Source organism: Triticum aestivum, chromosome 5D (genome assembly GCF_018294505.1).
Source record: "Triticum aestivum cultivar Chinese Spring chromosome 5D, IWGSC CS RefSeq v2.1, whole genome shotgun sequence".
Lineage (NCBI taxonomy): Eukaryota > Viridiplantae > Streptophyta > Magnoliopsida > Poales > Poaceae > Triticum > Triticum aestivum.
In genome coordinates this window covers 510,848,664-510,862,442 of record NC_057808.1, presented here as the reverse complement: position 1 = coordinate 510,862,442, position 13,779 = coordinate 510,848,664, and the positions used below count along the sequence as shown (strand labels likewise).

General features: G+C 45.8%; 2 protein-coding genes across 2 annotated transcripts; both read left to right on the top strand.

Moving 5' to 3' along the window:
* The first annotated feature begins 1,721 nt into the window (after window positions 1-1,721).
* LOC123125840 (UDP-glycosyltransferase 91B1-like) lies at window positions 1,722-3,128 on the top strand. The gene is made up of 2 exons (XM_044546288.1): window positions 1,722-1,906; window positions 2,090-3,128. Exons 1-2 carry the CDS (start codon window positions 1,722-1,724, stop codon window positions 3,126-3,128), a joined length of 1,224 nt encoding a protein of 407 aa, XP_044402223.1.
* A 3,484-nt stretch (window positions 3,129-6,612) lies between these two features.
* Window positions 6,613-13,569, top strand: LOC123123322 (cleavage and polyadenylation specificity factor subunit 2). The gene is made up of 18 exons (XM_044543811.1): window positions 6,613-6,903; window positions 7,409-7,577; window positions 7,722-7,818; window positions 7,893-8,019; window positions 8,099-8,214; window positions 8,535-8,629; window positions 8,712-8,863; window positions 9,131-9,188; window positions 9,254-9,361; window positions 9,762-10,014; window positions 10,510-10,691; window positions 10,870-10,965; window positions 11,075-11,173; window positions 11,562-11,693; window positions 12,031-12,075; window positions 12,567-12,731; window positions 12,879-12,953; window positions 13,309-13,569. The coding sequence occupies exons 1-18, from the start codon at window positions 6,755-6,757 to the stop codon at window positions 13,405-13,407; spliced, it is 2,217 nt and encodes a 738-aa protein (XP_044399746.1). The 5' UTR covers window positions 6,613-6,754; the 3' UTR covers window positions 13,408-13,569.
* The last annotated feature ends 210 nt before the right edge of the window (window positions 13,570-13,779 follow it).

The following is a 13,779-nucleotide window of genomic DNA, read 5'->3' as shown; positions in this document are numbered from 1 at the left end:
TGTGTTTAAGTACCAGACCTACACTACACACATGCACCCACTAACCCCACTACTAATCCCACTACGTTGCATGCAGACGCGACGGCCAAGCCAGCTGCTTGATCCGATTATTCCCCATGTACAGGCTTGAGTCAAATCCAAGTTTGCAGCAGACTTGAGCTTGCCCACAACGGCACACTTGACGCACGCCTCAACTGATTGCGTCCGCTTCTTGCTCCACGCTGATCTGCCGCCGCACTCGGCCGCTCAGACTCCGCGGAGCTGTAGGCCCATATATTGCTAACAACCACATCCATGCAAACTACACGACGTGCATGGTACTGATCAGCTAATAATGCTAACTCAACTAACTAACTACGCACTATTCAGCTTGCATGTGTACTCGTCTCCACACTTCTACGAGCACGCTGACTGCCGCAGCCTCAAGCCTTCAACTTAACTACATGCATGAACGAACTAATGCGACGAAATAAATGTTAGAATTAATGGGCTAGGCCCATAGCAATTTCTGAAATCTCAAAGCCCATGTGTAAAATGGCAAGAGGTGGTGCTAAGTTTAGTCCCACCTTGGAAGTTGAAGAAGAGTTGGACCTCTTTATATAGTGGGTTCTCTCCACCACTCTAGGTGGTGTGTGAGAAGAGAAAGGGAAAACCACACGCGCGCGCTCGCTCGCCTCGCCTCGCCGAGGCGGCGCGTACGTGCGACATGCACGTGAATGGTCCGCCGAAATCCGGTCTGTCTCCTTGCAGGAGCGCAGCTTCTTTTTGCCGTTTTATTTTTATGTCTTGGCAGACAAGTTTTTGATTTCTTGTCCGGTAAGTATACGAATTAGAAACCGAGTCGGTTTGGGATTGTGATCGCGACACAATACCGCCTCTGGTCCTAATATAACAGCTAACTCAACTAACTAACTACGCACTATTCAGCTTTGATCTTGTCTTGCTACGTGTGATGTTACCTATTTATTTTTTTGCTACCGCCATCTTTTGGTTTGCTGGAACCAGTACACGTTCGTTTTTGCTACCGTGAGCTTTGGCTGCGAGCGATGCCGTCGACACCTCCATTGCCATTTGATGCTGCAACCAGGGGTGGGCAGCACCGGCGAGGAACGGTGTCATGGTCGGCGCCGTGGAGACCATCATGCTTGCAACAGGGAGATGATGAAAAAGTTGCAACGGGGTCAACGGACTTTTGTTATTTTGCGATTTTGACGGCGACGAGCTTTGACGGCGAGCGTCAGGGGCGAGGGCAGTAAGGGCGGCCGGCCCCGCCGCTTGACACGAGGGAGTGGAAGGCGCGCAGCGTGACACGGGGGAGAGAAGGGCGGCCGCCATGGCCTGTGCTCTTGTGTCTTCAGATGCGAAGAGAAGGGGTGATAAGACGATGGAGAACGAAGCATCTAACGGCCACGCGCGTGACGATTCGGTCAGTCCATCGGCACCTATCACTGGTCAATTTCAAATGGTTGTTAGTGGTAGTAGATCACACGATGCTTACAGCCATACCGATCTCAAAACTTAAACTATCAGCCACGAGAAGCGCCAGCTCGTGCTCCATACATGTCGCACGCCGCACGCCGGCTCGATCGCCGAATATATCTATATAATAATCCTATCTACATCCACGGTCGCCATTCTCATGCTGCGCCACCGGACTCCACCACCTTGATTCAGTTTGCCTTTTCTCCGGCCTCCATTGCCGATCAGCTCACATCACATCCATGGAGGAAGCCGGCGGACGGCTGGAGGTGGTGATGTTCCCGTGGCTGGCGTTCGGGCACATGCTCCCGTACCTCGACCTGTCGACGCGCCTGGCGGCCCGCGGCCACGCCGTCGCGTTCGTCTCCACGCCGCGGAACCTCGCCAGGCTCCCGCCCGTGCCGCCGCACTTGTCGGGCCGCCTCCGGTTCGTGCCGCTGCCGCTGCCGCGCGTGTCGACGGGCTGCCGGAGGGCGCCGAGTCCACGGCCGACGTGCCGCCCGGGGAGCACGGGGCCCAATGGACGGGCTCGCGGCCCCTCTCGCCGTGTTCCCTGGCCGGAGGCCGGACTGGATCGTCCATGACTTCAGCCACCACTGGGTTCCGCTAGTCGCCGACGAGCACAAGGTACCCTGCGCAATATTCCAGATCGTCCTGGGCTCCTGGCCGGCGTGGCCGCCTTTATGGGACCGCGAGGGGCGAACACGGCGCACCCGCGCACGACGTTGGAAGACTTCATTGTTGCGCCCGCATGGTATCCCTTCCCTTCCACCGTGGCATACCGCCGCTACGAGGCCGAGTGGCTCGCCGGCTCTTTCCGGCCCAGCGCGTCCGGCGTTCCCCACATGCATCGCATGTGGCAGATCAACGAGCGTTGTCGCCTCACCATCTACCGCAGCTGCGACGAGGTCGAGCCCGGGGTGCTCGCCCTCCTCAGCAACCTCTACCAGAAGCCTTCCATCGCTGCCGGGGTCCTGCTGCCCCCTCCGGACATCGGCGTTGCTAACCGCGGTGTCCGCCCGGATATGTTTCGCTGGCTGGACGACCATCCCCCAAAGTCCGTCATCTACGTCGCGCTCGGAAGTGAGGCACCGGTGACTCTAAAGAACCTGCACGAGCTCGCGCTCGGGCTTGAGCTCGCCGGCGTGCGCTTCCTCTGGGCTCTCCGGTCGCCCGGCGCCCCATCCGACTCCGGCACCGGCGTGGACGACCACGGAGTGCTGCCCGACGGGTTCGAGGAAAGGACGCGTGGCCGCAGCATGGTCGAGACTGGGTGGGTGCCGCAGGTGAAGGCGCTCGCCCACGGCGCGGTGGCCGCGTTCCTGACGCACTGCGGTTGGGGCTCCACCGTGGAGAGCTTCGCGTTTGGGCACCCGCTGGTGATGCTCCCGTTCGTCTTAGACCAGCCGCTCGTCGCGCGGACCATGACGGAGAAGGGCGTCGGCGTGGAGGTGGCGAGGGACGAGGGCGACGGCTCGTTCGACAGGGACGGCGTCGCCGCGGCGGTGCGGCGCGTCATGGTGGACGACGAGGGGAAGGTGCTCGCGAGCAACGCCAAGAAGCTGCACGAGGTTCTCGCCGATCAGGAGCGGCAGGAATGGTACATCGACGACGTTGTCAAGCACCTGAGATGTTACAAAGATGCATAGTTTAAGTGGCTCGGTGCATTGTGTGTTGTGAAATTAATTGAACTCGTTTTCTTGTGTTGCATCAGTGGATGCATGTTGACAATCATAATTCATTACATTGTCTTCAATGTCCAGCTTAAATTTTTTAATCAAGAAAATACACATTGAGTTCACAGTCATAAAAAATGTCTAAGATAGTATATATAAATGATATGAATATAGTATAAGAGGGTGTTTGTTTCAAGGGACTTATTGGTTTAGGGACTTAAAAAAGTCCCTATAAGTCCTATCTAAACCAAACAGGAGGGACTTATAGGGACTTATTGGGGTCATTTGGGACTTATCAAAAAAGACTCTCAGGAAGAAAAGAGAGAGAAGTGGAGTAAAATGGATTCAAATGCCGGGAGGAACTTATTGGGACTTATCGATCTGGACGCACCTACCCCGCATCGCCCCGCACGAACCCCGCCCCGCTCGTTCCCCTCCTCCTCGCCTCGCTCCTTCCCTGCCTCGCCCCAATCGCCGCCGCTGCTCGTTCCCCTCCTCCTCGCCTCGCTCCTTCCCTGCCTCGCCCCAATCGCCGCCGCCGCCGGCACCCTCAATCGCCGCCGCCATGGCCGATGAGGAGGACGAGATCCCCTTCTTCTCTCAATTCCCCTCGTCTCAACAGACATCCGAAGGCTCATCCGCCGGTGCAAATCTCGGGAGGGGAATGGGTTTCTTGGATCTCAACAGCAACGTCGATGGCTTCCCGGAGTTGGGCTCGTACCAGCAACTCCTCTTCGACCAGTCGGCCGGTCATGGCCTTCCTCCTCTACCGTGTTTTATCAACTTATAAGTCCCTGTAAACAAACAGGCAGGGACTCGGGACTTATAAGTCGATGTAAACAAACAGGTAAGGACTTATGACTTATAAGTTGGGACTTAAAAAAGTCCTATGACTTAATTAAACAAACAGGGCCTAAGTACTTCAAAAAATATAGATACATTTAAGACGTATCAGCTACCGGTTGGAGGGACCGGTGATAGGCTATGGTCGGTGTTATGGTGTTCGGTAGACGCGACCCGAATTCTAGATCATGTGGTGGACAGGCCAACGTTTCATTTGAAGCCGAATTAGCGAGTGTCATCCATCTTGGATTACCTCGCCCCCATACGAAACCCTCCCTTTCTTCGAGGGGTGTTGTTGGGTGGTAACTAGACGACCAAGCTCAAGGCGTCCGTCTTACTTGGTTAGATGATGATGGAAGCCAATGACTTCCTTCCCCTTGTCAAGCCTTCGTGATCAGTGAAGCCGGTTTCCTAGTCTTTGATGGTGTGGTGTTGATGTGGTACTATTGTGGCGATGTTGTGTGTTTGTCTGATTAGTCCAGTCTTTGTAGTGTGTTCTTCTTCATCAATGAAATACAAACACCATTGCTTTTTGTCAAAAAATCGACGCCCATGACCACAACCTCTCGGTGCAGCTCCCGGCGGCACACCTCTCTTAGGTACCAGCGGTGGCCAAGGACTAGAAAAGCATGTGTTCGCATCTGGATACCCTTGACGAACGAAGCATGACACGGCATCCTCTCGCTCAAATGCGGCATAATTCGCCCCCGAGGAAATCAGTAACCGTGCGAACGGGATGATATATTATCCATATATATTGCATTGTATTCTTCTAAATATACCATATCTATGTATTAGTCCTTGCATATCACACTCAAGCCATCATTTTTTGGGCAAACTCACTCAAGTCATCATGGTTTCCATACTTTTTAATTTAGACCTAAATTCTATGCATTCATGAGAAAGTCCTTGATTTATAGAAACAGGCGAAACAAGCCTCGGGTTGTTTTCACAACACTCTTCTTCATAAGTTTCAGTGAGAAAGAAAGCGAGGATTTCGTGGTGATCAAATAGACAAGCAGGTTCCAAAATTAAGCATTGATGTCAAGGGGAGTGGGGCCTCAAGCTATTTCACGAGGAAAGGATGAAGACATGAATTTTGGAGCTAACCCTATGCGTCGATACTCTAGCCGGTACATAACGCCAGCAGGGGAATGTTGAGGGGACATACGCCACAACAAGTGTCACATGGTATTATGTATAGTGAAAGGACACACTGATACATTTTTGGCTGAGTCAGTGGAAAATCAAAAGGCCATTGCTATAAACAATTTCTTACATGTTATAGGTAGGAAATAAGATAGACACATCGAAGAAAATAAATCAGCGACGTATCATTGTCGGTAGATATGAGGATGAATGGACAAGGAGAAAACCTTTACATGATAGGTTTCCTAGATTACATAATGTTACAAGTAGTTGCCAAAATTTAAATTATGGTTGGAAGAGTGTTAAGTTTAGGAGGATTTTGAGAGGTGTTTTACTTGATAGTTTTTTTTTTGCGAGAAACTTTCAATCTATCCATCTTCAATCGTAGCAGTACAAAGAACAAGAGAGGTAATAAAAATTACAACCATGACCGTCGACCACCTAACGGCGATTATAAGCACTGGAGCGAGCCAAAGGTGCTCCACTGGCATCACCCCTTCCTCACTGGAGTCGGGCAAACCGTATTGTAGTAGACAGTCAGGAAGTCGTCGTGCTAACTGCTAAGGCCCCATAGGACCAGCGCACCAGAGTAGCATCCATCACCAATTAAGAAAGCCGTAGATCAAAAGGATCAAACCTGTGAACACCCAAACGAAGACGAATGAAGACCGGATCCAAACAGATCCACCAAACACCAACACCGACTGAATCCGACAAGATCCGATGGAGATAAACCTCCACACGCCCTCCGAAGATGCTAGACGCACCATCGAGACGGGGATAGAACGTGAGAAACATTATTCCTACTAAGGGACATCGCCGCCGCCACACAAACCTAACCAAGACGCTGAATCTAACAAGAACAAGAATGAGGTCCCTCCTGCAGGCGGGGGACCGAGATCCTCCACACCTCCATGACCTAGAGGCCATCGGAGACGGGGCGGACTGGCGGAGACGCCGAGGGGAGGAGAAGAACTTTTCTTGTGGAGGAGGAAAGAGATGTTTGTAATTGTTTTACTTGATAGTTGATGAAATAGAGTGGAAGAATTGATTAAGGATGTGCTTCTCACTAAGGAGAGTGATAGATGTAGATGGAAGCTTATTGTTTCAGGTAATTTTTTGGTTAAGTCTTTATGTAAAATCACCTCCGATTCAGAGTATAAGGTCCATCAGTTTCCGTGCAAGTCATTATAATAAAATATTAACATCTATAATATAATACAAAATGAATAAATATATGAAAATACTTTTCGTGATGGTTCCAATAGTACAAATTTGGTATTGTAGATATTGACACTTTTTCTTAAAAACTTGATCAAACATACACATGATTGACTTTTGAAAAAACTAATATACTCCCTGTTGTGGTTTAGTTCAAAGTTGAACTAAAATCACGACAAAAATATATGAAACGGGGGAGTACCTTATATTTTAAAGCGGTAAGTTGAGGCAGCAAACTAATCGAGCCCTATGGCCCGTATCGCCTAGCCCGGGCCAAGTTTCACTTCCATACCAGCCGGCCCAGCAGCTTCCTTCAACCTCAAACCCGCTCGAACCTCCGGCTCCACTCGCCGTCGCCGCCGCCGCCGCCCACCGACGACGAAGGGATGGGGACGTCCGTGCAGGTGATGCCGCTGAGCGGGGCGTACGGGGAAGGTCCCCTTTGCTATCTGCTCGCCGTCGACGGCTTCCGCTTCCTCCTCGACTGCGGCTGGACCGACCACTGCGACCCCGCCCTCCTCCAGCCCCTCGCCAGGTAGGTACCCCCACCTCCCTCAACCACCCCGTCCCCGCCGCGGGCTTGCTTCCCCTTCGATTCGGTTGCCTCCGCGCCGCCGCGCGTGTGTGCTCGTGGGCGCGGTTGGTTGCCTCGCCGGGCGCACGCCACCTGCTCGACGAATTGTGCCAACTAGGCCGAGGCACCCCCATCTTTAGCTTGCGCTAATCAGTAGCATCAATAGACAATCTCGTGCCTGTACTCTCAGGCTGTTGTACACCTAGAAGGAAAAATTAGCGGAGAATTCTGCCTTATTCGTTTCCCTGGGCTGGTGACACGAACCTACATGGATATAGTAGCAACTGTTTCTACAGATTCACAGTCAAATGCAATTTTTCCGTTTAGGCTTTTAAATATATATGCCCACAGATGGTAAAATGTTGTTGTTAGATTGCTTCTGTCGCTCGATTTTTTACGCAGATTTTGACTTGTTTCTTCCAAACGTATTTGGTACTTTTGCTTATGCATGTCTTGTATCTTTCAGGGTTGCGCCAACAATAGATGCTGTTCTTCTGTCTCATCCTGACATGATGCATCTAGGAGCTTTGCCCTATGCTATAAAACATCTTGGATTATCTGCACCAGTATATGCAACAGAACCTGTGTTTAGACTTGGCCTTTTAACCATGTATGATTATTTTCTATCTCGATGGGTAAGCTTCCTCAGCCCATTGTTGTAATTTGTAACTACGTATGCATATTCAGTTTTCAATATCCTCCTTGCTGCAGACTGCATTTTCATTTATCGCTCTTCGTCGTTTATCGAGGACTCTTACCATTTTTATTTTCTCTTGCAGCAAGTTGCAGACTTCGACTTGTTTTCTTTGGATGATATTGATGCCACATTCCAGAATGTTGTGAGACTGAAATATTCACAAAATCACCTTCTTAACGGTCAGTGAGACCGTGTTGATGTACACAATTTTAGTATGCTCAGTTGTATGCCGTCAATAACCGTTTCTCAACAGATAAAGGTGAAGGAATAGTTATTGCGCCACATGTGTCGGGCCATCTTTTGGGGGGTACAGTATGGAAGATAACAAAAGATGGAGAGGATGTCGTCTATGCTGTTGACTTTAACCACCGAAAAGAGAGGTTAGATCCTTTATTGTGTCCGTCCTGTACAGATTAGGCACTCTTTTGCTTAAAAAACACACTAATGTGCTCTTTTCAGGCATTTGAATGGTACAGCCCTTGGATCTTTTGTACGGCCAGCTGTTTTGATTACTGATGCTTACAATGCCTTGAACAATCAGGTCTACAAAAGGCAGCAGGATCAAGATTTCATTGGTATGTCACTGGACTAGCTACCAATAAGTATTCTCTTGCATTAGATATGCTATTCTCCCCCACCCCCCTCCGTCCTTGTTAGCTTGAGCTACCAGCTCATGATGAAGTGCAAATTGTTCTTATTGTTACGCATAGAAATTAAGAAGATGCACTGATACACATTATTTTATTTTCCAAATTTGCAACATTTGGGATTTTCCTTTTTACTTTTAATTCATGGTGAAGTGCCATGTTCAGATACGATGAACAACTTAAAATTGTTATTTTACTTGCATTGTATGTCAAAACCTCTTGGTTGAAGCGTCAACTTTTTTATACAGATTCAATGGTGAAAGTTCTATCAAGTGGTGGTAGCGTATTACTGCCTGTTGATACAGCTGGTAGAGTACTAGAACTTCTTTTAATAATGGAGCAGGTGATATCTTGATTGTATTATTATTTCTCCTTTTCCCTGGTATGTTAATGATGTGCTAAACTTTTATCTTGATACGTTGCAGTACTGGGCTCAACGACATTTGGTCTATCCTATCTACTTTCTGACAAATGTTTCTACTAGTACTGTTGATTTTGTCAAGAGTTTTCTTGAATGGATGAGTGATTCGATCTCAAAGTCTTTTGAACACACTAGAGATAATGCCTTCTTATTAAGGTATAACGATTGCCATGTCATGAACATGCTTCCCCTCTCTTGCTCCTAGCAGAGTCACACTTATTTGTTATCACTTTTTGGTTGTTCTGTTCTCAGAATACTACGCAGCCATCTTAACTGTGCTGCACTTCAGTTTTAAGATGTTTTGCGTCTATTGAACTTTGTGTTTAAGAATCCTCAAGAGAGCTTTCTTAGGTTATGTACAGTTGTCCACATAATTCTTTTGTTTGATTGGTAATAATAACTATTCTCCTTCCGCTGTTGCAGACATGTCTCACTGATAATTAACAAAGAAGAGCTAGAGAAACTGGGAGATGCTCCAAAGGTTGGAGTAACAATATATATGTCTGCCATACTTTTGGAATCTTGAACTTAACAAATATTTTGCAGGTGGTTCTAGCATCCATGTCAAGTTTGGAGGTTGGCTTTTCTCATGACATTTTTGTTGAGATGGCAAATGAAGCTAAAAATCTAGTGCTTTTTACTGAGAAGGGTCAGGTACGTCCATGTGTGCAGCCTCTTCAAATGGGTCACACTTCTCTTCACTCTTCACATGTTTTCAGTGGCTTGCCACCTTAAATAAATTGCCATAAGAACTGTGGAGCTTTGAAGATATAAATGACTAGATGCCTTGTGAACACTTAATGAAACTTTCGATATGTAAAGAGCATTAGCCGAAGCCTGAAGGTGTTTTTGTGAATTAATACTTGCTGAATTTATCTTTTATTACTGGTGGAAAGTATAAAGCCCCATTTCCATAAAATTTACCATTATAGCTGTGTCATGTCCCATAGATTTGAGCGCAAAAAGTGATGAGAAACATCTTTGTTTAGTACAGAATTCTTGCATTGTATGTATATATTTACAGACATCTGATTACAAAATATTCCCCTTCCAGTTTGGGACACTTGCTCGCATGCTTCAAGTGGATCCACCTCCCAAAGCCGTAAAAGTCACTATGAGCAAGCGAGTTCCTTTAGTTGGTGATGAGCTGAAAGCTTATGAAGAGGAACAAGAACGCATAAAAAAGGAAGAAGTGCTAAAGGCTAGCATCAGCAAGGAGAAGGAGCTAAAGGCTTCTCATGAATCAAATGCAAAGGCTTCTGACCCCATGGTTGTTGATGCAAGCTCGTCTCGTAAATCATCCAATGGTATAAGATGGCCACACTTTTTTGCGGCACTTACATTGGCTGTTTTACCTGATTCATCACATTTGCAATTGCATAGCACAGTTTTAAATATTATGTCTCTCCTGATAACCAGTTCTAATTCTCCTAAAGACTGTCTGTGACTGTTTTTATGACTATTCTACTTCTGTTCCTTTTCTCCTTATCTTGTATGTTGACTTGATGTAGTTCAATATCTCTGTTCCATTCTTGTTTACTATACTGAAAAATCAAATTGATGGTAACACATCTTTTGTTTCACTTCTATCTGTTTTCCCCAAACTTATCATGTGTTTAAAGTCTTTTACCATCTGATTCTAATGTAATATGTCGTACTACCTCCGTCCAGAAACTACTGTTGCTCAAATGCATGTATCTAGACGTATTTCAGTGCTAGATACATCCGTTTTGAACGACAGTTATTTCTGGACGGAGGGAGTATGCAGCTAACGGCGCTTCTTTACTTTCTGCTTCCATCAGCTGGCTCACATGTTGGCGGGAATGTGGATATTCTAATTGATGGATTTGTCTCTCCGGTGACCAGCATCGCTCCAATGTTTCCTTTCTTTGAAAATACTGCTGACTGGGATGACTTCGGCGAGGTTATCAATCCTGATGATTATATGATGAAACAAGATGAAATGGATAATAATATGATGCTCGTAAGTTTGCTTATGTGCTTGCTGTTCTTTTTGGCTACTCAAGAAGCTTTAATTGTGAAGTGGAAAAACAGGAAATTTCCTTGCCATCTTCAGGGGTGCTATTTTTTTTTACTTAAGGTGAAATAGTCTTATATAGTTTCATGTACTCCTAGATTACTAAGGGCATGTTTTCTTTCAGGGTGCTGGAGATGGCATGGATGGTAAGCTTGATGAGAGTTCAGCACGCCTTCTTCTTGATTCAGCACCGTCAAAAGTTATTTCCAACGAGATGACTGTAAGTTCTCCTGTCTCTTCATTTTGTCTCTGCATCTATATCAAAGTTATAGCTGTATGTTTACCCAAACTGAACTTCCCATCTGTTTACATATATTGCCATCTTCCAGGTGCAAGTGAAATGCTCATTGGCATATATGGACTTTGAAGGTCGGTCCGATGGACGCTCCGTTAAATCAGTTATTGCTCATGTGGCCCCACTGAAACTCGTACGTGTCTTTAGTTGGAATATTGTATCTTATAATATACATGGCTTTGATTTTTCAGTTTTGACTTACTTGCTCCCTTCTTTGTTTGCCCATGTATTTTATCCTTTTCATGGTTAAAGATTAAAGATAGTTCTGAATTCTCTCCAAGCCAAGCACTTGCATCATTGAATCCAAAACTAGTTAGATCATGTGAATCTAGCATTGCGTATTTATCCACTTGAAGGTGGATGTGCCACCATAGACGTTGTGTAGATACTCTGGCTATTCTTGCTTTGATTTACCATGTGTGATATCAGTGACCTCCTGCAGTTGCAGTGCTTGTGGCCAATACTTTCTCTGTATGTGGAAATCTGTAGCACACTCTAAACCTCTTCTCATTTTTTTCCAGGTTTTGGTGCATGGATCAGCAGAAGCTACTGAACATTTAAAAATGCATTGTGCAAAAAACTCTGACTTGCATGTTTATGCTCCTCAAATAGAAGAAACAATTGATGTAACATCAGATTTATGTGCTTACAAGGTTAGTTTGTTAACTGAAAAACTCTTTCGTAGCAGAGCTTCTACTTAAGAGATCATGAAAGCAAGGTCATCCTCAGATACTGTTGTATTAATTCTTACATCTGAAGTCAATGCACCGACCACCGCAATGCTTCATATTAGTGAATATAATAGCCATTGCCAATTACTAAGTCATTGCACCATCAGGACGCTAACAATTAGTCAGCAACAAGAACTTTCTATATGCCATTATTTATTTAAGCTAGGGAGGCTAGTGTAACTTTGCAACCAATCATATATGCATATGATATACGCAGACTTGCTAATTTTGTAATTTCTGTGCTATTATAAAATTTCAGGTACAACTTTCCGAGAAGTTAATGAGCAATGTCCTTTCTAAGAAGGTATGAGCTATATTTGATTCCCTTAGTGTTAATTTATTTGTATCTCTCTATTGATGTTAAAGTCATATTGATGTGGAGCTTATGCCATCATTTAAATTTGAGATAAGTAAAGCACCAATCTAATGGTTCTAGTTCTCTCTTGGAATAACTTCTCCTAAAGTACACAGAGCCCATTCAGATCTCCATAATTAACAAACAAAAAGAAAATGGTAGAACTTCTTTTGCTGTTCAAAATGAAAAAACAAAAAAATGAACAAAAAGGAAGTGTTGTTGCTTCCAACCAGGCAGCTCATTCATTCCATTTCCCAACTAGTCACCAGCCATAGGAATAACTAATGTTAAACCAGTTGAATTTGCTCAACCCTGAGCCATCCATGCAAAATCTTGGCCAGTAACCACCGGAAACCACCTGATCTCAGTCTTCAGCCACATTTACTTGCTTTGAGTTTGTTGAAAGAAAGCACTGGCTCTGACACCCGCATTTTCTGCAGTTGGGTGAGCATGAAATTGCATGGGTTGATTCAGGGGTTGGAAAGGTGGATGAGAAGCTCACTCTGCTACCCCCCTCATCAACTCCAGCAGCCCACAAGTCAGTTCTTGTGGGTGATCTGAAATTGGCCGATTTCAAGCAATTCCTAGCAAATAAAGGTTTACAGGTAGGTCTCTGTTTTTTATTTTGAATTTATGATGTTGCATCCCTTGGTCATCCCATCCTTCACGTTTTGGCTTTAGAATGTGCATCAAACGGATATCTCTGGTTATATACTTGAGACCAAAATCTAATGCTAAGAAATTCCGTCCAGGTTGAGTTTGCTGGGGGCGCTCTACGGTGTGGGGAGTACATCACTGTACGCAAGATTGGCGATTCTAACCAGAAGGTAAACTAATTACTAGAGCTGCTATACATTTAGTAGCAATTTCATCAATCATATTTTTTTTTGTGGCCAGAACTTTTATTTTTTGCGGGAAAACTTCTAGTCTATTCATCAATCATGAGAGTACAACGAATACCGGAAATAATAAAAATTACATTCAGATCCGTAGACCACCTAGCGACGACTATAAGTACTGAAGCGAGACGTAGGCGCGCCAAATTTTGGTTGGCATGGTCCTTGAACAACGGAATGACACGATGAACGATACTCCAGATCAAGCATGATAAACTGCTTTTTAATTTAGATCGTGTATGGTTTTAGTTGGTGTGCCTGTGACACGCATGATTGTGCATTGCAGGGTAGCACGGGTTCTCAGCAGATTGTGGTCGAGGGTCCGCTGTGCGAGGACTACTACAAGATCCGCGAGCTCCTTTATTCACAATTCTTCTTGTTGTAGAGGTCAAGTGCTGCACCATTGTTGTGTGTTGTACAAACCGACTGGTGAATAGACAAGTGGAAACTGCCTCGCTAACGTAAATTAATCCTGGGGATGCCAGCTGTACCTTTTCTTATTGAACACCTTGTCCGTCGCTAACGTCATTTGTGCATTCCTCTTTCAGTTCATTGATTTCATATTTCTGTGGTATGTGTGTTGCCACCTGCGACCGCGAGTAGCTGACTTCATAATGAGATTGTTTTTTTATTGTCGTAATACGTAACTAAGGGGGAAAACTAAATTATGTAGGGAAACACAACAAATGTTTCATTACGGCAGTATGTTCATGTTTCGGCGAAACACCGTTTTTTGTCTTTGCCAATGCTTGAACTT

Bases quoted from the DNA above. Each gene is read 5' to 3' on its own strand.
- LOC123123322 (XM_044543811.1), top strand. From the start codon at position 6,755: ATGGGGACGTCCGTGCAGGTGATGCCGCTGAGCGGGGCGTACGGGGAA. The intron at 12,732-12,878 runs GTAGGTCTCTGT...AATTCCGTCCAG, and splicing joins TAGCAAATAAAGGTTTACAG to GTTGAGTTTGCTGGGGGCGC. The intron at 12,954-13,308 runs GTAAACTAATTA...TGTGCATTGCAG, and splicing joins TTGGCGATTCTAACCAGAAG to GGTAGCACGGGTTCTCAGCA.
- LOC123125840 (XM_044546288.1), top strand. From the start codon at position 1,722: ATGGAGGAAGCCGGCGGACGGCTGGAGGTGGTGATGTTCCCGTGGCTG. The intron at 1,907-2,089 runs GTTCGTGCCGCT...GGGTTCCGCTAG, and splicing joins CACTTGTCGGGCCGCCTCCG to TCGCCGACGAGCACAAGGTA.